Source organism: Rhinopithecus bieti, unplaced genomic scaffold (genome assembly GCF_001698545.2).
Source record: "Rhinopithecus bieti isolate Rb0 unplaced genomic scaffold, ASM169854v2 scaffold_70890, whole genome shotgun sequence".
Taxonomy (NCBI): Eukaryota; Metazoa; Chordata; class Mammalia; order Primates; family Cercopithecidae; genus Rhinopithecus; species Rhinopithecus bieti.
Window position 1 is genome coordinate 1,119,911 of NW_016827312.1, and position 24,637 is coordinate 1,144,547.

The 24,637-nt window shown below is 37.5% G+C and overlaps 1 protein-coding gene across 5 annotated transcripts in view; it reads right to left on the minus strand.

Moving 5' to 3' along the window:
- The window catches only part of ASB15 (ankyrin repeat and SOCS box containing 15), a 40,473-nt gene that overhangs the window by 7,130 nt on the left and 8,706 nt on the right, over positions 1–24,637 (minus strand). Inside the window, exons 4-12 of one of the 5 annotated variants that reach the window (XM_017863767.1) lie at positions 21,966–22,030; positions 20,597–20,705; positions 18,902–18,954; positions 18,680–18,811; positions 17,443–17,601; positions 10,511–10,756; positions 8,030–8,201; positions 5,875–6,445; positions 5,193–5,346 (exon numbers count right to left, since the gene is read on the minus strand). In XM_017863767.1, coding sequence (XP_017719256.1) covers positions 5,193–5,346; positions 5,875–6,445; positions 8,030–8,201; positions 10,511–10,756; positions 17,443–17,601; positions 18,680–18,811; positions 18,902–18,954; positions 20,597–20,705; positions 21,966–21,975 — 1,606 coding nt within the window. In that variant the 5' untranslated portion in view covers positions 21,976–22,030. Of the gene's footprint in view, positions 1–5,192; positions 5,347–5,874; positions 6,446–8,029; positions 8,202–10,510; positions 10,757–17,442; positions 17,602–18,679; positions 18,812–18,901; positions 18,955–20,596; positions 20,706–21,965; positions 22,031–24,637 lie in introns of those variants that run through there. The other 4 variants (XM_017863772.1, XM_017863769.1, XM_017863768.1 and 1 more) reach the window with 4 other exon arrangements.

Genomic DNA, 24,637 nt, shown 5'->3' on the forward strand with positions numbered 1-24,637 from the left:
AAAAAAAAAAAAAAAAACAGTGAGCAATTAATTTCCATTTAGAAGCAAAGTCTGTTCTTTCTATGACAGGAAGTATAATGGTATCATAGAAAGAGTCTGTGTTTTCAAGTAAGATAAACAAGGGTTCAGATCTTCACTTTGTTATTTTCTATGTCTATTACTTTGAGAAATTAATTTATCTAAACCTCAGCATTTTTCTCCCCTTTGCAATCTCCAAGCTAAAAAAGAAGGTTTTAAGCTTTTTATTGCAAAATAAAATAGAGAAAGAAAGTACACATGTATAGTTGCATAAGTTACGTAAGTAATTATTGGTTGAACATCTAGAATCACCTAGTAGGTCTATAGGAAATAGGACTTTGCCAGAGACCAAATAAATTCTTCTACAATCCATCCTTCCTTATTCCTTTCCCCTGCCATAAATAACTACTCTTCTGACTTGTAATCACTTTCTTTAGAGTTTCATCATCTAAGTGCACTATGCCTGCACTATAGTATTGACAATATATTTTTAAAATTTTTGCTATGTCCTTTAAGTCTTTTCTAATCTGCAGGTTATTCTCTCCATCCCCTTCTTGTCCTTTCAACTAATCTTTGAAGAACCCAAATGCCCTGTAGTTTTCCACAGCCTGAACTTTGCTAATTGCATTTTCGTGGTGCAATTCCATGTCCTACTGTCTCCTCTATTTCTTGCAAATTGGTAACTGGCTCCAGATGCTTCACCAGGCTTGGGTTTGATCTCTTTGGCAAAACTATAGCTAGTTCTGTGTTTATTCTTTGGGGGCTATGTTGATTCTCATTGACTACATCCATTAATTTATTGGGGGCTATATAATGGTGATATCTAATTATATCTTTTAAAATTATTTAGAATACTTTTATAAAGGAAGGCTTTTGCTCATCTACTCTTCAGTTATTAATGGCACAGTTTATATATATATATATATGTGTGTGTGTGTATATATATGTAAAGCAAAATAAATGCTTAAATCTTTCTTTTCATAAGTTTTAAGATAATGAGTTGATTTTCTATCATCTTCTGGAGCTGACCAGTTTTTTTAAAAAATGTATATTTAATAAATCATTCTATTGTAAAGATACAAGCACATGTATATTCATTGCAGCACTATTTGCAGTAACAAAGACATGGAATCAACCTAAATGCCCATCAAGAAAATTTGGTACATATACACCATAGAATACTATGCAGCTATAAAAAGGAATGAGATCATGTCCTTTGCAGGGACATGGATGGAGCTGGAAACCATTATCCTCAGCAAACTAATGCAGGAACAGAAAACCAAACACTGCATGTTCTCACTTATAAGTGGGAGCTGAATGATGAGAACACACAGACACATGGAGGGGAACAACACATACTGGGGCCTGTCGGAGGGTGGCTGGGGGAGTTTCAGCATCAGGAAGAATAGTTAATGGATGCTGAACTTAATATCTAGGTAATGGGATGATCTGTGCAGCAAACCACCATGGTACATGTTTACCTGTGTAACAAATCTGCACATTCTGCACATGTACCCTTAAAACTTAAAATATAAGTTGAAGGAAAAAAAGAAAAAAAAGAAAAGAAACCCACACATCGTATATTTAAATAGATTGGTTTCAATTCATTGAAATCATTACCCTTTTGAAACTTAAATTGTCCCATCTTTGGCCAGTTGGAGCCTCTTCAAGTTAGCTCCTGAATTCTTTTGTCATGAATCATGTAGTCTTTGCTTTCGTTGTTTTCTGGTATGACCAGATGTTCCAGGTTCATCTTATTCATTTCCTTCCCCAGATGCAATCATCCATTTAGCAAAACAAAACAACCTCCAGCAAAACGCTGGTTTCTTTTCGTAGGAAATAGCATTTCCAGGCCAAAATCTGTGTCGTAGGAATACTCATTGCTACTGGGTTTATCATTATTTCTAAGACTTGTCTGTAAACAGACAGACAATGCACACACACACACACACACATACCTAACACACACACCCCCACCCCCCACAGCAGAGTCCTCATGCACACAGATGCTTTCAAGATACAATAGCTTATGAGTTTATATTGTTACTTCTAATTCAAATTCAGCACTACAGGATTTTTTTTAATCGCTTCTCTATTACATCTGTATTTTTTTTCTGACACCTGACAATCTTTGGTTTCAAGAATACTAAGAATGGAATTGGAATGTTCCTTAATTACTCATTTGCTGAATATATCTCTCATCCTCAGCATAGCAATATTAATATTATATCACCATCAATATTTTAAGATATTTAAAAATATGTATTTTAATTATTAAAAATTATTTATTTTATCTACTTACTAATATTCAAAAATAAATAATTGTGCTGTATCTGTCTTATCAGCGCATATAACCATTACGTGTTGCATCTTCTCCCTTTTAACTCTCACTTAGTCTTGGCATTCTATTTAGTGTTTGTCTTGTTTAATACTAGTTCTCATGTTGATATCTCACTAATCATTTTGGGCTGTCTAAAGGCCATTTCTTAGTGGATCATTCAGACGTCAGTAAGAGGAACAATATTTCTTGAGTTCTTGCATGCTGACAACAGTTTGCCTACATTGATCATTGGAAGTCAATTTTGCTGTGTAAGCATCCTTGGCTCACATTTTCCTTCCATGAAGAGTCTTAAATATGTGACTCCATTTTCTTTTGGCATAAACTATTGTTGATGAAAAGTTTAATAATAATCTATATTTTCCCTTATAAGTCACTTGTTCTTTTTGCCTATGTGCCCAAAGGATATAGTATTTTGTATATTATAGTTTCAAATCTTTCTTTTTTATTACAAGTTTTTCTTGAAACTTAGTTTTTTGTATTTGTTATGTTCCCTTCACTTGGTTTTCCTTTTCAAGGAATCTTATTATCCGTGTATTGACTATTCATTGTCGTCAATGTTTTTAACTGTCTTTCAAATCCTTTTATCTAACCTACAAGGATGCATGAGAATGATACAATGGACTTTGAGGACTCAGGGGGAAGGGTGGGCCAGGGATAAAAGAGTACACATTGGGTACAGCGTACACTGCTTAGGTGTACCACCACTAAACAACTTATCCATGTAACCAAACACCACCTGTTCCCCCAAACCTATTGAAATAAACATATATATATATATATAAATCCTTTATCTATTTCTTCATTTATATTTGATTTAAAATTTTTCTTTCATATCCTCTTATGTCTCTCAATGTATTGTCAACTGTGTTGCTAGTTCTTCTTTTCATTCTAGTTTGGTCTTCACATTTGAAATTAATTTTTTCTAATTTTTATTCCTAATTCTTTCCTCAGTTGTTACCTGATTTCTGAATTTTTCAAATTTTGACTCATGTTGTTCATTCATATCTGATATTATTTTCCTCATGCTTTTTAGCTCATTTTGAAATAGAAGGTTTGAATTTTGATTGTTCTGAGAGTGTGGTTTATTAGTTATGTATTCATTGCCCACGGGGATATCATTCTGTTCTTTCTACTTTTTCTTACTATTATGGGATTTGACTGTTATATTTTCTGTTGCTCATTTTTATTTGCATTTAGTTTTCTTGCATTTTTAGAAGGATGCTTGGTACCAGATAGCTATTCTACCTTTACAGAGCTTCTTACTCTATTATTTTCTTGCAATGACCCAAAATACGGTGGTTAGATCTCTGTGGTTTCCTGACTCTGTCTGCCACCCCCACTTTTTTGTGGGTCCTTTCTTGTTTCTGTCCTGCTTGATTTTTGATTTTACTCTCAATGAGGACTTAAGTCCAGGAAGGGAACTTAGAGAAGTGGTTTTCAAGAATGCATAGGGTCTAGACTATTTTGTAATTTCCCTTAGCCTTAGCTTTTTATTTGTAAAAAATGAGCATAATACTTAACTCTACAATATTTCATAGCACACTGTACATATACATTTCAGATACCTCACATAAACCTACCATGTAATAAAACATAAAATGCTAATACTTTAATTTTAAAACTAAAGAAATTTATTAAGTAATTTAAATATTCTAGACACTAAGCACCTTATATGCATTATTTCTTTAGATTCCCACAACAACCTTAAGAGGTTAATACTATCCTACATCTGAAAACCTAGACATAAGAAGAATGAGTAACTTGCTCAAAGTCACACAACTAGAATGTCTATCTTGGTCTTTTTATAGGAAATAAAAAATCCTCCTCCACTTAGAGAAGCAAAAATGGTAACAATAAATTGTTGCTTTTTTCATGAAAACATCAGTCCTGAATTACATATGCATTTTATAATCTAGCAATCCTACTCCGAGGCAAGGCCAGAATTCCATTTCATTCTAGGTCTATCTGACCCCAGAGCTCAATTTCTGGGCTAACAATACTATATTACTCTTCAGATTCTCCAAGATTCCTGTTTTAGTTGCCACAAAATCTCTTCTATTGTAGAACTAATTCCAAGAGAAGGCTGATTCAGGTATATTAAAGATGTCAAATTATTTAAATGTCATATAAAATTCTATAATGCTTCTTTAGGCTTCATGAAATTGATGTCCAACTAGTTTTTGAAAGTTTATTTTCCCAAACTCATATTTTGAAAGTAAAAGCATCTCAAATCTATGATATTTTTCTGGGTTTTATTTGTATTTGGATTATTTTAAAATGTACCTACACTGAAACTTGTATAATTCATTTTCATGATAAACTTTCATCTAGAAAAGACAAAATGGCCTGTCTATAAATACTAACCTATGATGGTAGGACTTTGTCAATAAAGACCTCAGAGAAAGCATGCCAAAAAGAATAATTCTAATCCCTTCCATTAATTCATTTACTCCATATTTATTGAAATGTACTACTTATTAGGCACTATGCTAAGCCTTGCAGATATAACAAGAAACAAAGTAGATCTCTAACCATGTGGAGCTTGCAGTCTACATATTGTACGATATTATAGAAGTTAATTTTAAAAATAAATTGTAATCTGTATGTTAATATAGTTGTAGTATTACTCATTACACAATTACAAAGCTGGAAAATAAAAAGAAAAATGAAAATATGTATCTTACAACAGAGGAGGTGGTAAGGATGATTTTAAAACCCAGATAATTCTGAAAATACAGTAGAGTAGCATAGAAAAAGTATCAAAGAAGACATTAAGAAATTTCCCCATATATGTTCTTAATTTAAAATTGTAGGCAAAACTTTTGGTTTTTACCTAGTATTTGGCGGATTTCTGGCCATTCTCTCTGTACTTCTAGTGCAGACTTCAGTTTAGCACACAGAGGAACATAATCCATGTAATCTATTAGTACACGAGTAACTCTGCCTACCAAGTGCTTCATCCAAGGAACTGTAATAAACTCACAGAACTGAGAGAATTGATAAAATTTAATTTAGTAATATTTTTTAATATACCATATACATAAACACTCAATTGTGTTATGGAAAAATTACTCTTTGTCTTATTACAGAAAATAAAAGATACCTCCTTGTAATGAACAAAAATTAAAAATAAATTGTTTGCTTCTCTCTGTGAAACCATCAGCCCTGAAGACTCGCCTGGCTTTAATGTGACTGTGGTCAGCAAAGCATGGAGGAGTCACGCTTCTTTCCATCTGGCCCCAATATTCCACCAAACAGGCAGATGTGATTAATTGCCTACATTTTTACATTCTTCTACATTCAGTTTTCAAGTCAAGAAAAAACAAACAGCATCTTCTTTTTTGGCAGGGGGGCTAGATTTATGCTTATATCCCCATATCATTGCAAACAAAAGTTGAAGAAAAACTAAAATAGAAAATTAGAGTTTATTTTCTTGTCTTATAACATCCCTAATTGAATGAATGGGTCTTAAATTAAGATGATGACCCAACATAAAGCAGAAAAGCATAACTCACCGGGTTATCTTTTATTACACAAGATGTCCATCCTGGCAGCACCTCTTCCTCTATCTCTGACCACACAAATGAATTTCCAAAGATGTCACCATGCATGCAGTCAAAGCACATCTCCACTTGATAGCCATTATTCAGCAATAGCCTCAGCATTACCTCGTCGTTTAGGGCATACTGAATGACACTGGGGAAACGAGTGTCATTCACATGCATAAAATAACAATTGACATTGGCTCCATGGGAGAGAAGCAGCCGGACAATTTCATAATTATTGGCCCTCACTGCCACAAGTAGACAGTTGAGCGGATCTAAGTTTGGGTCTGCACCTGCAGCCAGAAGGACTTCTGTGCAACGAACATCATTATTAGAAACGGCAAAATACAGCGCAGTCTTCCTCTCATCGTCATAGCTCTGGGAAATGTGGTCAGCAAGTAGAGTGTTGACATCAAAACCATTTTCAATGAGCAGCTCAAGACACTGTGCACTTTGTCCATCTGCTGCTGAGTGAATTGGTGTTAGCCCACTTTTCCGAATTGCATTTTTAGACGTTGCTGGGATAAGATATTTGAGTGCACTAAAAGAAAAAAAGTCAAATATCTACGTGCCATAAAGAAAATCAAGAAATTAAATAAACTACCATTCTCACTAGATAAGTGAATGCAAATCGTATCGTTTCCTTTATTTTCTCTAGATAATTTTGTACTAAAACATTTAACCTTTGTCTGCGAGGTACAACTATTTAGTTTAGTGTAATGTAGCTCAGTTTTGATTTAGCTTTCTGTTCTAAATATTCCTAGGAAACTGCATCTTATACATTTTTTCCTAGAATTGTGGTTCCTTGGGAACCCTCCCCATCTTCCAATTCTCCTCTGAACAATATAGTATTTACAGACGACCAATACTATTTTTAAAAATATAGGAGAAAAGTAAGCCTTTCTAATGCCATGGAGGACTGTTTCGTAATCTTGACCATTAGGATCATGGGGTCATAGGAAGTGACCCTGGATGTCATTTAGTCCAACTGCTTCATTTAATAGAAGAACAATCTGAAGTCCAAGGAGGCAAAATGATTGTCCAAGGTCACACAGTTAGATGTAGAACAGGATGAGAATTTGGACCTTTTCGAATTCTTATGAATTTTTTCTCTTTCACTAATTCCTACACAATCTATTTTTAAATATTGACCATGTACATTCTGTCTGCTTCCATATAACTTGCAATTGAATTATTAGCCAAAAGAAGAGTCTTTAGTATTCCATCAACTTTGCATCAGTCCAACTGAGATAACCAACCACAGTTTATATTTCTAAGTACATGTGATATAGTTGTGAGTTTCACACTTGACTAACCAGCTAGACATGTATGAGAGCCACTTGGCAAGGATAACCTGATCTCTTGTGCCTACTTTGTGAATTTATGAACACTGGGATTAAATCCAGGTAAACTCTAACAACATGTCACTTAGCATCAATTACGCATCACTGGCCACTTAGCCAATGGCCCACTGAAAACTGTAAAGCCCAATTACTTCAAAGTTTTTGATCTTATGAAATATATTTAATTGCCTAAAACCATCTTCTCATGGTGGGTAGTTTAATATAGTGATCTAGACTTCTACCAATGTGTTAATTTTATACATTTTGTGATTTAAGAATCTATTCAACCATTTGTATGGAATAAAGAATTCTAAACTTATAATGAAACTTTTCTATTCAAGAGTATATTTGACATTATACTATAATATCCTGGATATGTTAAGAAATAATTGGAATAACACTGATAGTATTGTTATAAATTTTAATCCTTTGTCAAGGACAAACTTTTTAGAAACTCTGTAGCCTTTTGTTAAATACATTTGTAAACAGAAAGGCACTCTTGAGTGGCTTGTGCAGAATTCTCACTTATGGCTTAATTCCTTCTAAAAGAAAATTTCTTTTCATTATAGAAGTACTACAAATTCATTTTTTGGAAGTACAAGAATATCAAAAGGAGGAAAATTAAATGAGCTCTAAATATCTAAATATGGAGCATCAAAACCTGAAGATTATGCCTATTTCTCCTCAGATTTTGGAAGGTATTACATATAGACTTGTGATTATACTGTATATACAAATTTGCATTTTTAACTCAAATAATTACCCTATAATTTATCACTCACAGATAATGCCCCTCATAGGCAGCTCGGTGTATAGGAAGATGCCCTGCTCGATTAGGTACATTTCCGCTTCCTCCATATTCCAGCAGGAGGGAAATGCAGTCAGGATTGCCACCTCCTGCTGCCTCAAACAGCACCGACGCTCCATCATCCGCCAAAGCAAGCACATCACCACCTGGCAGTATAAAACACGTGGCATGATGATAACTGGATAGTATTGTTTAAACAATCCCCTTAAAAACAACCTGTTGTGGGACTGGATGCAGTGGCTCACGCCTGTAATCCCAGCACTTTGGGAGGCTGAGGTGGGCGGATCATGAGGTCAGGAGTTCGAGGTCAGCCTGGCCAACATGGTGAAACTCTGTCTCTACTAAAAATACAAAAATTAGCTGGGCGTGGTGGCACATGCCTGTAGTCCCAGCTACCCAGGAGACTGAAGCAGGAGAATCACTTGAACTGGGAGGTAGAGGTTGTGATGAGCCGAGATCACGCCACTGCACTCCAGACTGGGCAACAGAGTGAGACTCCATCTCAAAAACAAACAAACAAACAAACACCCCCCACAAAGCCTGTTGTGTTCCTTTGTGGTTAGGACTTAAAAAGTACAGAATTAAGGGCCTCTATGTTTTCTATATTTTTAATAAACAGTCATGAATGCATCATGCTTTGTTTTATAAGAAAATCTTTCGGCCAAAAATCATGGGAGAAATTAAGTCAATTTTCTTGACAGGCAAATTCTTCCAAAAAAGGCTCATTAGACTTTTTAATTTAAAGACAATAGTTTTTTGGTTTTTTTGTTTTGTTTTGTTTTTTGAGACGCAGTCTCACTCTGTCGACCAGGCTGGAGTGCAGTGGTGTGATCTCAGCTCACTGCAGCCTCCACCTTCTGGGTTTAAGCAGTTCTTCTGCCTCAGCCTCCTGAGTAGCTGGGATTACAGGCATGTACCACCACAGAGTTTTGCCATGTTGGCCAGGCTGGTCTCGAACTCTAGGCCTCAAGTAATCTACCCACCTTGGCCTTCCAAAATGCTGGGATTATAAGCATGAGCCATGGCGCCTGGCTCCCTCTAGTTTAACTTAACAAATACTTACAGTTAATAAAGTATTAACAAATACTTTATTGCCCTCTTATGTGCAATCAGTGTGTGTGACCCTAAGAAGAATAAGTGTGACTACTCTAAGGAGCTTAGAGGGAAAATGAAACAAAATATCAGACAGCACAAACTGTATGATAGTCCAGTGACACTGACATTAAGACAAGGAGACATGATATAGGGGACAGGGGCTCTGCTGCTTATGGTGAGAGCTGGGGGCCAGCCATTTACTTCCGTGCACCTCCATCTCCACATCTGTGAATGATTAATGCAGCTTACGTCACAGGGCTTATTTGATACTTAAATGTGCTTGTATTGGGAGACCTCAAAAATGTTAGCCTTTTTCCCATAGGGAATCACTGGGGATCATGTGGCGCTAGCGTTCGTTTGTGGATGAGGACGCTGAGGACCAGATATTGAAGGAACAAGGCTAGGGTCTCACAGTGAGCAGTGGCTTAACCCGTTTAGGAGTCAGGTCTCCTTAACTCATGGTTCTGCAGTTATATAAAGCACCTGGAGAGTTTAAAGGAGGGCAACGTCACAATCTGTTGGGAAGAATTAGGAAAGAATTTAGGGAGGAGGTGTCTCAAGAGATTGACTTTGAATTGTGCTGAAGAGATGAAGGCAAGGACCTGACCCAAACCCAGAGAGAAGGAATGTAAGGTATGTTTGGGAATATTGCTAGTGTATTTTGACTGGAGTGTAGGATACAAGATGGGAGCAGTGAGGGATAAACGTGGTAAAACAATTTGAGATGATGCAATAGGGATTATGTTTTGGATAGTTGACACTATTGTAGCTGTCCTTTAGGGAGGGAAGACAAGTTGCAGTATGTACTGTGATCCTCTGATGGGAGACTAGAAACCCAGAAAATGGTTAGAAAGTATTTGCACTGGTCCGGGGAGGGTTGAGGGACCTGATCAGGACGGCAGATGGATTGCAATGGGAGGACAAGAGAAACGCTACATGAATTTGCAACTGATTGGATTTAGGAAAGCAGGTGATGGAGGAATTAGAGATAAACCCAACCTTTTGATCCTGTCAAGAGAAATTGTTACATCAGAAAAGTGGAAAAACAGGAGGAATTCAGTTTAGGAGAAGATGAACATGAGGCCCTGATGAGCCATCTATGTGCAGACTGAACTGTCTTTCTCGAGAGCAATCAGGACTGGGCTTGTAAATGTGCAGGTCACAATGCATAGGGCTTAGCTCAGTTGTATAATAAGGGTCTATCAAGGGACCAGGTGGGAAAACCTGATGCCAAGTTCCATTTAGCAGAGGAAGAGGAGCTCCCCTAGTTACATTCAGGGGAGGAAGAGTGAGGAATGGAGAAAAGGAGAGTTCAAGAGGCAGGACAGAAGTCAGGAAAGTGTAACTCCTTTTCACATACCTTTGTGGATTAGATGTTCTAACACGTCACAGTGACCATATTCGGCAGCAACGCCTAATGGTGTGACTCCAAATCCATCTCTCAGGTGGACATTGCCTCCGTGTTTTAGCAGCAGAGATATGATATCTTTTCGGCCTTGCTTGGCTGCTTCATGCATTGCTGACCATCGCTTGACACAGGGCTGGTCCAGACTAGTGTTGTGTTTGATCAGAGTTGATACCATGTCATAGGAGCCCTTTTTGACAGCTTGAAAATGATTGTTAAAAACAACAGTAAGTATATTAACACAAATACTTTAGGTGGTATTAAACTAATTACTGAATTTAATATCAAACTAGATAATAGCTAGTAACTTTTTTTCTATAAGGAAAATAATGTATTTCTCATATCCCTTCTATTTCTCATACCCAAGTTTATATTTGTGAAATATAAGTTTACAAGATGACACTACCTTTCCTTTAAGACCTGGAGGAGGGGTAAGAGTTTCACAGAAAATAACATATATCACTAGGATAGGATGCTGTGTGCCCTCTTTCTAAACTTTAATTTCTTCACCAACAGAATGGAAATAACATTTGTTGTTGGGTTGTACAAATTAAATAATGTATGTAAAATTCTCAGTGTAGTACCTAGTATATAACAGGAGCTCAGTAATTGACTATTATTATTATTCTATTGCTCCTAGGATCTGGGAACCTATATGTAAATAATGTTCATCAGGTTTCCCCTATAGAAACAGGGTTTTTTCCCTCGCTACCAAAGATAGCAGTAAGTATTGAATGAGCTTGTCTTTCTTATATATATATTTTCTTTCTTTCTTTCCTTTTCCTTTCTTTCTCTTTTCTTTCCTTATTTTTTTTTTTTTTTTTTTTTTTTTTTTTTTTTTTTTGAGGCAGAGTCTCGCTCTGTCACTGAGGCTGGAGTGCCATGGCACAATCTCAGCTCACTGCAACCTCCACCTCCTGGGTTCAAGCAATTCTCCTGCCTCAGCCTCCTGAGTAGCTGGAATTACAGGCACACACCACCAAGCCTGGCTAATTTTTATATTTTTAGTAGAAACAGGGTTTCACCATGTTGGTCAGCTGGTCTCAAACTCCTGACCTCGTGATCTGCCCGCCTTGGCCTCCCAAAGTGCTGGGATTACAGGCGTGAGCCACGGCGCCCGGCCCTCTTTCTTACATTTTTAATGGGTGATTATCAATAAGATCGTTTAGAATCTACATAGGCCAGCTGCTCCCAGTGAGTGAAGTGAGGGTTAATGCAGTACAATTAAGGAGGTTCACCAAATCAGTTGTCTCTCTCCCTCTCTGCTTGTCTCTAATGGCTGAAATTATACTGTTACAAGGTTTTTCCCCTTTTGGATTATTAAGAGATTGTCCCCATTTAGATGTATACACTTCTAAAAATATAACTTTTTTTTCCTTGTAAGTAAAATCTTATTAAAAAACAGATTAGAATGAGCGCTACCTCCTACAAATGACGATATACACAGTTACATTCACTCATTCATTCATTCACTCGCTCATTTACTCTTCAGTTACTACGGCTGGTTCTACTAAAGGCTCTGTGTTATGCTCTGTGGACAACAGGAAGAATAGACAGATTTGGATCTCACTCATAGAGTTTATGGCCTAGAGAAGAAGCCTATGCTACCTTCTATTTAAAGAGAGACTCAAAGTCTGGGCCTATACTGGGAAATGTAGAAGAAGATCTGAGGCCGCATGGAACATTCTGGGGTAACCAGGAGGCAGAATGCAGAAAGAATATAAAGCCAAGGCAAGGAAAGCAGCTCCCAATGTGGTAATGGGAAGGTGAAGACAAACTTTGCCTACTTCATTTGGGAGGAGGCAAGCTATCCCTGCAGGAGATTCCAGTTTTTCTCCCTCTTCTTGTCTAAAGTAGAACCTGTTGACAAGTGCCTCCTCTGAATTGCCCAACTGTCACTGGCAGCTCTAATTACAGTGAATTACCTCATGCTAGCTGGTGTTATTGCAGAGCAAACATCACGTAAGCTGAACAAACTAAGAGATCCTCATGGATCTTCTTGCTCTGATGGCAGTTTTTATAATTAGAGAAAAAATGTATTAAAATAATGAGCCTCTTTCCCCATCATCTTTTAACCTTTTGTCTGACTCAGAAAACATATTGATTAAAATCGTTTCTCTTCATGAAAATAACTGCATAAATGTGTCATCTTCAACTTAAAATAGTTTTTAAAAAATCATAACTCCACTTCCAATTTAGTTTTTTGAAATCAAGAATATATTTCCCACAGAAAGAATAATGCAAATAGTAGGAAACCCCTTCCAAGCTAACTCACGAAGATATTCTTAAGCAATAAATGACTGAAATAATGAAAACTCATAAAGCACGGTACTGGTGTAACTTAACTGATTAAGTAAAATAATTTTAAAATGTCTTGTTTTACATATGGATATATATATTTACATATTATATATAAATTTTTTTCTCTAGAACTTAAAATTCTAAAATTTAGAATTCTTTAGAATTTTTTTCAGAAATGTTCAAATTCTTTATTAAGTTTTAAATGTATAGCTTCAATAGTAATGCTTAAAACTGACTTTAAGTTGAAGAGTTTAGGGAATTAGATTAAGAATTTTGCATAGATGATAGGAAAGGGTTATCTTGATTATCTTGACAAGGACTGGTGGATTAAAAGCAGAAATGGAGTGAAGAGGATGTGTATTGATTTGTGAGAAAGAAAATGTCTGAAGCAAAATGAACTGATCTGTGAATGGCGTAAGGCCATCAGGAATGGAGGGCAGTGGGACTGAAGCGTTATTCCAGATGATCCCTGAGCATCCTCCTTACTCTGGGCTCCACTGGCCAGGATCAGCTTGTGCCTATCCAACTAGGGAAAGGTGACACCAACTCCAGGGGAGTGGGTAGAGAAGGAGTCCAAGTGCAAAAACCTTTAATAAGTGTCAGATCATCACAAATCAGGTATCTACCACTCAGCAAGTAACTGTATAACATGACTGTAGTACATCAAATTACCTTAAATATGGAAGGGCCAGATGACTGATAGGGATGAAAAATGATTTTTTTCTTGGCCCTCTAAGGGTATCTCATAAATAGAGAGAAGGATGATGGCATTAGGATAAGAAAAAGTAACATGGCATTGTACAGACAATACTTTTTTCCCTCTTATCTCTCCTCTACAAGTTAAGGGACTCTGAATAGCAAATCCCAAAGAAGACCATAGATTGAAGAACAAACTGAGGAAGTGCCATGAATAATCCATTTTCCTATAAAACCTAAGAAGACTTGGCATGGCTTCCACAACAAAGGTGCTGATTAAGGTAACCCAGGAAAAGTCCCTCTTCCCCAGATGTGTGGCTGATGAGGACGTACATGAGCACCTCCAGAATATTAACTTCATGGAGACTGTAGTCCTCTCTTGATCTTACCACTTAGTTTTTAAACACATTATTTCCTAAAATTAATTCTATTTCAATTCTGATAATTCAGTGATAGAATTCCTTTCCTACACTTTAGATATTGCTAGCACAGAGAATGAAACCAACATGGAACTTTGAAATGCATGCAAATGTTTACTGCTCTGTTGTAGGCCTTAAGCATTAAAGAAAAATATAAATGAAGCCAAAAGAAAACAAGGAGTGATAATCACGGCTTAGTTGTCCTTTAAGAAATAAGTGGATTGAAACTTACAAGTGGAGAATAATTCTCTATTTGCAAAGTGAAGCAGTATACAATTCTGGAAGTGTATCCTTTTTGTGCAGAAATTCAAGCTGATCTATAGAAACAACACAGATGTTGTTGCAAATACTCTGTGGCCTATTCTGGGCTTTAAAAAATAATATAGGTCATGGGCCGGGTGCAGTGGCTCATGCCTGTAATCCCAACACTTTGGGAGGCCGAGGAGGGCAGATCACAAGGTCAGGAGATCGAGACCATCCTGGATAACATGGTGAAACCCCATCTCTACTAAAAATACAAAAAATTAGCCGGGTGTGGTGGCGGGCACCTGTAGTCCCAGCTCCCAGCTACTTGGGAGGCTGAGGCAGGAGAATGCTGTGAACCCGGGAGGTAGAGCTTTGAGATTGCGCCACTGCACTCCAGCCTGGGCGACAGAGCAAGACTCAGTCACAAAAACAAAAAACAGGCCACATTACTAGTGGTGAATCAACACGCACAGATACATATTCTGTTTAATGTCTATAGAGCCTACTCAGGAAAGGAGTTCTGGTTTATTTGTGAAAAGCGTCATGTGACTGATGACTTTAAAGCCTTTAAAGGCAGGCTAAAATGTATGCAGAGACTATCATTGGTTTCTCAGTATTTATGCTTCCCCTTTTCCTTTTAGCCATAGAGGCCCCAAGTATTTAGCTGGCCACAGACCATCCAGGTAGACACTAAATGTCCTGGCCTCCTTTGCCCCAAGGTGTGGTGGCATTGTGACAAAATCTGAATTAACGGGACATGAGGGGAAAGGCCATGTGCACTGTCCAGGTCATCTTTTTAAATTGAAGATGCTTGCCTAGAGCTTCCTCTTTCCTCCTTCCTGCTGCCTGGAAAATGGTGACATTGGGAGCAACCTTGGAAACACACTGTAATGTTGATACAGCCACCCTCACAACCCTGGGCCATTCTGCAATGTGTGAGAGAGAAATGACTTCTTTCTCTTTAAGTCATTCTTGTTTATTTGTTTGCTTTGTGGATCTGTTTTTGGTTTTTGTTACAGAAGCTTTGTCTGTATTCTAACTATATGGATTAGATTGTTTTTCCCATCTTATCTGAATTTGTGAAGGCTGAAAGCTCTGACATGGAGAAAGAGTAGGCAAGAAGGGGCCAGGCACGGTGGCTCACGCCTGTAATCCCAGCACTTTGGGAGGCTGAGGCGGGCTGATCATGAGGTCAGGAGATCAAGACCATCCTGGCTAACACGGTGAAACCCCGTCTCTACTAAAAATACAAAACATAAGTCGGGTGTGGCGGCGGGCGCCTGTAGTCCCATCTACTCAGGAGGCTGAGGCAGGAGGATGGCGTGAACCCGTGAGGGAGAGCTTGCAGCGAGCTGAGATTGCACCACTGCACTCCAGCCTGGGCGACAGAGTGAGACTCTGTCTCAAAAAAAAGTAGGCAAGAAGGAAGGAACCAGGCCAAAATGATACCACGCTGTGGAGAACGTCTTCACTGAGCAAGCTATATTGGGGCAGAACACTTGCCTCGGAGTCTGCCACTCCTGTCTGCTGATGTTCCCCTATACAACCCTCAAGACAATTGAAGAGCAAGGCTCTTCGAAGCCTTCACAGATTTACTGCTCTTTTATTCTCCTAATGTAATTTAAATACATACTTTATTATAGCACTTATAACACTAATTTTCCATTTAAATTACATTTAACTTTCCTCCTAGACTCTGAGAAGAGGAAGATTAGTCCATTCATCTTTATGTCCACACTGCCCAGGACAGTCTCTGGCTTAATGTGACTTCTTTTTTTTTTTTTTTTTGAGACGGAGTCTTTCTCTGTCACCCGGGCTGGAGTGCAGTGGTGCGATCTCGGCTCACTGCAACCTCCACCTCCCAGGTTCAAGCGATTCTCCTGCTTCAGCCTCCCAAGTAGCTGAGATTACAGGCAGCTGCCACTAAGCCCAGCTAATTTTGTTTTGTATTTTAGTAGAGATGGGGTTTCACCATGCTGGCCAGGCTGGTCTCGAACTCCTGACCTCATGATTTGCCCGCCTCAGCCTCCCAAAGTGCTGGGATTACAGGCGTGAGCGACCACGCCTGGCCAATGTGACTTCTTAACGCATGTTTTTTGCATTGATATTGTTGAATCAATGCCATCAAATATAAATATTTTACTAATGTTCATGATTTATCCAAGTTTGCTTAACAATATTCAGATTTTCTTAATATTCAGGCTGCTTAATTTTTTTAAGTGATTCCTCTGTGAACAGGAGCTGTGATGGTTCTTAACTAGTTATGACCTTAAATGTCTTCCTTTGTGATTGCTAGTAAATAATCTTATGTCCTGTCCTCCCTCTCCTCCTGCTCCTGCTCCTCTTCCCTCTCCTCCTGCCACACAGACAACTTCATAATGGCTCTTCCCTTTTGAGCATCTATTACATGTGAAAGCTTTTATTTTTTTTTCTCTAATTTTTAATCACAATTCTGCATGGTAGGTGTTGTATTTCCATTTTATACTTGAGAAAACTGAGGCCCATGACTGCAATTCACAGCTAAGATTTAAACCCAGTAATCTCCGTGCCAATACCAAATTCTTACTCCACCATCCTATGTCCCTAAGAGAAAGGAAATGTTATCTCTGGGTCATTTGGAGTTAATCTTATCACTCTCTCCTTTCACAAACAGACTTGCCAATTCTTATTGTTCAACAAATAGCAGGATATATGAGACAGAGCTGGTAAACGTCACCTTCACATTTCCCGTTCTTCCCTTGTTGTGTCACAGTGTACCCCTCATAGGTGCCATGCTCTGCATCTGTGTGCTCAGAATCTGATGGTTCCCCTTCCTTCCAGCTTTGCCTGATCAGTCTGATGTGAACATGATCTCTCCCTTTGGAATCCCTTTCCACCTCTTGCTTCTGGCTACATATTGCACATGCAACCCTCTTTACAACTGGATCCCACCTAGAGAATATTCCTTTAAAATTGCTATCTCTGGCTTCAAAAAACTAATTCAGATCCCTCCTGGTTAGTTGCAGTCTCTACAACTGGATACTGAAGGATATAGCCATCTTTCATATTTCACATCCTTGTAGGATAGGAAAACAAAATCACAGGACAGAAGACATGGGGGTTAAGCAAGTAGCTCAGGGAATGGAAGGAACTGAGATCACAATTTTAGCCATTATACAGTGATTTTCAATAAATAGTTATTATTTGTTTCAAACGATAAAAGTTCTAGAAAAAAAGGTCATTTACCAATCAGAAGGGGGGTCTCTCCTTTGTCATTTTTTGTGTTGGGCCACACTCCCTTTTCTAATAAAGTTCTTACATTTTTCACCAGACCAGCTTTGACTGCCAAAGTCAAGGGTGTTTCTCCATCACAGGTCTTGAACTCCCAGAGTGTCTTATAGGATGCTGTGACATGAAAGCATTATGTTGAAAAGTTGAAAATACTCACTGACAGGATATCAAACAAATCAGAGCCACCCAATATTATATACATCAGATTGAACAAAGTCAATTGATGAAAATGAAAAGACTTTGACAAAAGTTTACCAAATGACGGTGAGGATAAAGTAGATGCACATAGAGTTGCTAATCAAATTGACAGCTAGAAAACCAAAATCTGTTTCTAGCTGCTTTTTTGAAAATGGCAGGCTCTCATTTCTTGATACATTACAAAACAGTGCTTCAATCCTTTGTATTATAATTTATATTGTAACTGAAATTGTTTTTTGTGAAATGCAGTCTGTGAATGTGGGAATGAGAATGTACTTGAATGTAGGTATCATTGTGTCAAAATGATCCTTAACATCATCTATATCTGTCTGTCTAGCTGTCTGGTTTTCTAGATGGCTGGCTAATAATCAAGTGTGTATCTCCCAGAACATACAGCTGTCATGCAACAGTGAAAGCTGAACAATAGGGCACTCTCAAAAGTGTTCTGTAAGATGCTGAGATGTGAAAACACTGTGTTAGAACATAAAAGTTATTGTTAATATTTAACATTGGCTTGATTTACCACAACATTTTTTAATGCTTACATTAAGAAAAAAAATCAATGTAATGTAAAGACAAATATTTCAGTACTCCCTGTTGTACTATACAAGAATCTTTTGGAAACTGTTAACTCAAGAGATAGTTCAAAATGAAAAATTTAAAATTGACTTCCAAAAGAAAAGAGTGTTATATATAACTCAATTAATTCATGATATATAGAAGCTTTTATCACTATTATGTGATAACCACACCTTTCCACCAACCTGTGTCTCATTCATAGGTAAAAGGATGCAAAAGGTAAACCCCGAATGTAAAAAAGAGTCCTAATTTTTGTACTCTGAGTTTAAAACACAGGTGCTGCCTTTTTCAAATTCCAAATAATATTTTAATCCACCTTTTCTTTCTGCTAGTTATGTTCACTGAAAACACTTATAACATCAACATGTCAATATTCTTGCCCTGGTTTGGTCAAACGTGTTTTATGTTCTCTTACCATCCAGAACAATCTCAAGTATTTGTTGAATGGGTTGAACAACAGCTTCATGCAATGGAAACCATCCTTTTTCATCAGCTTCATCCACTGCATATTTATATTTTACACATTCCTGGAGCTCAAGAATGTGACCTAAATTAAACACATCGACTGATGACTAATCTCTGTTTTTGTAAGGTGGAATCTCCAGTCCATCCCACTGTAGATGGTAGACTCATTTACCTTGTTTGATGGCCTCCACAAGTTTTCTGTTTTGACCACTTAGGGGTACAAATCTATGAGATAAAGAAAAACCATATTTATACTAGATACTAGTGATATATTTCAAGGAACCAAATATTTTAATTTATATTGTATTTTTAAATTTAATTTTAATAATCAAGATCCAAATGAGACGCATACAACAGATTTTATCTCCTTAAAAAAGTAAATGTACAGGAGTCAGACACAGAGTATACTTACAATGCATTGATCTAAGAATATTAGTGAAGATGGTGAAATAGAAGAGTGCAATGCTATCTCTGAGAGATCTCAAAGCAATAAAAAAGGAGTAAACAATTGGAGTCAGATTCAGAAGAGCTAAGTTCAGATCCTAACCTGATTTTGTGATTCTGGGGAGGCCAATTAGCCTTTCTGGATGTGGGTTCTTCATCTGAAAATGATGGAATTAATAGATCTCTAGGGCTTTTCTAATTTTAAAATTCTATGCTCAAAAAATGTTTATTGCTTTGAACTTAATAATTGCTAATAGGGTACTTACTTGGGAGCATATGCTCTAAACTATATATATGAGTTTTAAATCAACTGTTCCACATGTGAAAATAGGCAGGTCATTTACTAAACAAACTCCCAATCACTGGCCCAGCAGGTCATGATTTAAATCCTCATGGAAGTTTTCTGGTGTGTGTGTTTGTTAAGTGGAAAGAAGGAATTCCATAACAAATTTACTTAACTCTATTAAGCAGAAACATCTGCTAGCATACCAGGGTTGTGAATGCCCTCCAGGGAGCTCTAAAGTTCTAAAGCTTGTTGGAGATAAGGGAGACATTTCAGACATTTCAGACGTAGACATTTCAATGTACTACGTCTATTTTTTCAAAGCTCAAAAGCAACCATTTTTAAACACTGGATCTCTTCAAAAGTACTACTAAATTCCAGAATACAAGATTTTAAACACTGTAACAAAAAGTAAAGGTAAACTAATTTATTTCTGCCAGATGTATAATGTCTTTTTTTAAGAAAGAAATGGACTTTTGCAGTTTTAGACTCAATAAATCCTACCTACATAATACATCACTTTTAAGTATACTTTAATTTATTAATTCTTGTCATTTAGATAGTAGATAATCAAATAGGTGGTAGTTTGTATATTACTTATACAAACTGCAACTCTTCTCTCATATAAAATAAAAACCTGCAACTCTTCTCTCATTTATTAACTAATGGGCTACGTGGTTTAGCATTATTCTTCATATTTTAAACATACAACAATGGAATACATTACCTATAAAGGGTTAGCTGAATCAGTAGCAGACTGAGCTCTAGAGTGTACAGATCTCTGTATACCAACCTGTCTGTATATTTATTGTATAAACTGTACTTGCAAATATGTTCAAATTACTCATTGCCCTTTTTGAATCTATATTAATTTAGAAAATAGGCAATTCTATACAACCAAATTCATCTAGGAATTTTCCTCATAGGGTTTTTCCTGTTCTCTACATGAGGTGAGGATTTGTGGAAGATCAGATTGCTAAAACTTATGTACAGTGGCTCTTGGAAAGCTGTTAGATTCCCTATCAGAAAGGAAAGGTCAGTTTTCCTAGAGAAGGAATTAGGAAATGGTGTTCATTTTATCTCACAACAAAATGAATGCCATAAAGAAATTGTGCTGAGGATAGTTGGTTTGAATACTACCTTTCAGGATAAAGCACAGTCTTGCTGGCTTCAATGGATTCTTGAATACTTAGCTGAATATCATAACTTGTAAGATGGTCTTCATCAGGGTCATCATTAGTATCCATTCCTGCGTATAATTTTGAAGGAGACAAGTTCTTATTTTCAACAAATGACCCAAAACAGTACACAGAATAAATATGAAAAATGCATAGTGAAAAACTAAAATGCATTTTGTTTCCCTGGTTAACAAATACAAATGCGGGTAACATTTTAATCCATATTATGTGTGAGGTTGATTTTATTGACTTAAATGATCTAACTGTTGAAACCTTTAATGACCTGCCCTTTGAGCATTTCTCTTTCTAACTTTTGACTTTTTTTTTTTCAGTAATGACTGCAGATGGGCTCATAAGAATTCACTTTTTCCTGAGCTTCTGATTGATGCCAATTTTGGCCCATCAGTTTTCTTGGAGAGTGTGTACATAGCACATTAAAAACTTAAAAATTGATCCAATGAGGATAAGATGGATAGTGGCTGTAATGGAGAACAGACATCCTTTTACATTCTTTTTTATTTTTATTTTTTAGATGAAGTCTTGCTCTGTCACTCAGGCTGGAGTGCAGTGGTGTGATCTTGGCTCACTGCAACCTCTGCCTCCTGGATTCAAGCAATTCTTCCTTCTCAGCCTCCTGAGTAGCTGGGATTGCAGGTGCATGCCACCATGCCGGGCTAATTTTCATATTTTTTTTAGTAGAGACGGGGTTTCTCCATGTTGGCCAGGCTGGTCTCAAACTCCTGACCTTGTGACCTGCCCGCCTTGACCTCCCAAAGTGCTGGGGTTTACAGGCGTGAGCCACCGTGCCTGGCCCCTTTTACATTCTTTACAAACCATCAATGGTCAACTGCAAAGTCTGATTGGTCTCAGAGCATCACTTGAACATTGTGATAAGGACCATTTTAACCTCATCCATAAACCAGAAACCAGCCCTTCTATAGAGTCCCTATTAACTCCCTTACACAGTTCTGTTACAAGCCACTGCTCTTGACTGGCCCATCTTGCTGAAGAGAATACAGAAAAATGTAAATTAGTCTTCATTTACTTATTTCTCCCAGATATCAAATTAGGAGAATGAATTTACTATCTTACTCTTTACTATTGAATTAATTGCTTTATTTTATTTAGAGAGGACATTTAGTAAATATAGAAATAAAATCTCTATAGCTGAGTTGACTGGCTAATATGAAATTATCTTTGATTGATGGTACTTTTCAAGCCTTTTATAGTCTGTATATGAAATTTTACTTTATAGTATGTCTTCTGAATGAGAGAAAAACAAAAGAGTACTCTGCAGGCAATTTCCAAAACACAGTTGACACATGCTTTACCTCTTCTCATTCTTCCTTAAGGTTGGATAATTGGATAATAAATGCTAACATCCAAGGCCTCCAACCTGTGGACAGAACTCATTGACAATATTATGATTAATTGTTCATCGTTCTAAAGCAGTGGCCTTAATATCACCTCAGAACAAAAGGTATAGAACAGTGCTAATGTTCAGAGACCACACACGAGATAGTCACCATGTTCCACCAAGCCTCACACTGTGGTATCTCAGTCTCCTCAAAAGCCACACTAGAGATCTTACTCACCACATAGACGTAAATGGTATTTTGCTTTTTAATGTATTGTTTATTGGTTCATTGTGTGTCTCCTCTCCTTAGAATGTAACTCAGGAATAGCAGGGAATTAGTCTGTGACCTCAGTGCCAAGAGAATCAACATCTCCTGGTTCGTGCTGTCTAAATATGTGTTGAATAAATGAATTAATGAATTAATAAGTGAGCATTGAAACATAATCCAGTCTCCTCTTTGTTCTTAGAACTGACCATTTCCTTCGGATATGGAGTTTCTTTTTTTTCTAACTAAACAAATTTGATCGTTCACTCTGTGCTTAGCTTCATTTGTCTCTCTTCTGTTCTTTTCCATAATATTCCCCTTTATTCACGAGGTCCTCTCAGCTGATCCCCACCCATGGTTCACACTGTGTCAAGGCTGGCACAAGACATTCCTTTATGGAAACCCTTGGTGTCATTCTTCAGTTCCTCTCTAGCTGTCTTAATCTGTGAATATCTCTTCTTATGTAATATTTTTCCAATGTCTTGGTTTATACTCACTCATTCTGTGTTTGCTTTACAAGTTCTTTACATACTTGTGTTTGTGTTTTCACTTGGACCATTAGTTTTCTGAGAGGAAACAAAATCTCTTTTCTTTTTTCTATCTTTTCCCTCTATTCCTACTCCTTGTCAACTATAGCAAACAGCTGCTGTCTGTGGTCACTGGAATAAAAGTTGTTGACTCATTACTAGCAGACAAGTACTGAGTCTGTCAGCCAGCACCAGTAGATGACAAAGTTCAACCTGCGACCTCGCCTGGTGACTTTCTCAGTGATATTACTGGGGTGATAGGGGGGATTGTATGGCTCTGGGATTAGTAATAGGATACAGAGCCTTTCACCTATTTAAATCACCAGCTTAAATCTAACCCTGTTTGAAATTTGGGCTTTCAGTGTATGAGAGAGTACAGACTCCATAGAGAACTGAGCTGGTCTGTGGAAAGTATTTTATTTCAGTGTTTTTTGTTTGTTTGTTTGTTTTTGTTTTTTTGCCCTACTATCACAAAGGAAGTTACCTACGTTCCTGTTTGGTATCTCTAATGACCGTAGGGTTAAAATGATGGGAACACTTTCTATGCAGAACAACTCCAATCTAGCACAGGTGTCTGCAGCCTTTTCCTGAAAGCTTGCGATGAAGTGAAGATCTGAATGCAGGTGTACTAAGGTGCCAGACAGTCAGTCAAAGGAGCATTACTGGAATGTACTTAAAGACATCAAGACACAATGATAAAGGCAAGAGAAGAGTAACTTATTTATCTAAACCTCACACAAATTTATCCTTTAGATAAATAAGCAGTAACTTATTTATCTAAGACCAGCTCAGTTCTCTATGGAGCCTGTATACTCATAAATAAGAGTAACGGCCAGGCGTGGTGGCTCACGCTGTATCCCAGCATTTTGGGGAGAGCCAGGCGGGGCGGATCATGAGGTCAGGTATCGAGACCATCCTGGATAACACGGTGTAAACCCGTCTCTACAAAAAAATACAAAAAATTACTGGGGCGTGGTTGGTGGGCCGCCTGTAGTCCCAGCTACTTGGGAGGCTGAGACAGGAGGAATGGCGTGACCTGGAGCAGACCTTGCAGTTCTGATCCACACCACTGCACTCCAGCCTGGGTGGTAGAGCGAGACTCATAAAAAAAAAAAAAAAAGAAAGAAAGAAAGAAAGAAGAAAGAAAGAAAGAAAGAAAGAAAGAAGGAAATTTGAAAGGAGAAAAAAAAGTACTTATTTTATCTAAACCTCCTTGAGTGGCTAGGACTCACCTAAGGGCCAGCAACAGTCTATGAGAAATTATTTCTATAAAGCACTACTCAGAAGCATGAGGAAAGGCCAGACAATATTTGAACATCTTTAAGATATATGTATAGGTGTCTCGCTTCTCAGTCTAGAGAAATTGACTCTTTTTTTTCTTTTTTTTTTTTTTTTTTTTTGAGATGGAGTTTTGCTCTTTTGTCCAGGCTGGAGTGAAATGGCACAATCTCAGCTCACTGCAACCTCCGCCCCCTGGATTCATGCGATTCTCCTGCCTTAGCCTCCTGAGTAACTGGGATTATAGGCACTGGCCACCATGCCTGGCTAATTTTTGTAGTTTTAGTATAGATGGGCCCCCAAATGTGCTAGAATTACCTAGCCTAGCACTGGCCTAGAGAAATTGACTCTTAATAAAAGAGAAATCATTTGTTCTCCATAAGTAGCTGATTTACAAAGTAACTGATGCAATCACATTGTACCATCAGCCTCTTCATTCAAAGCACTGGTTAACCTTGCTTAGGGTCATGAAAACATTTGATGAAAGCTATGGATTCTCTCTCCAGAGGGACACATGTCCACTCAAAATTTTGCATGCAATTTTAGGGAACTTATGGAATCTCAGAGGTTTTTTCA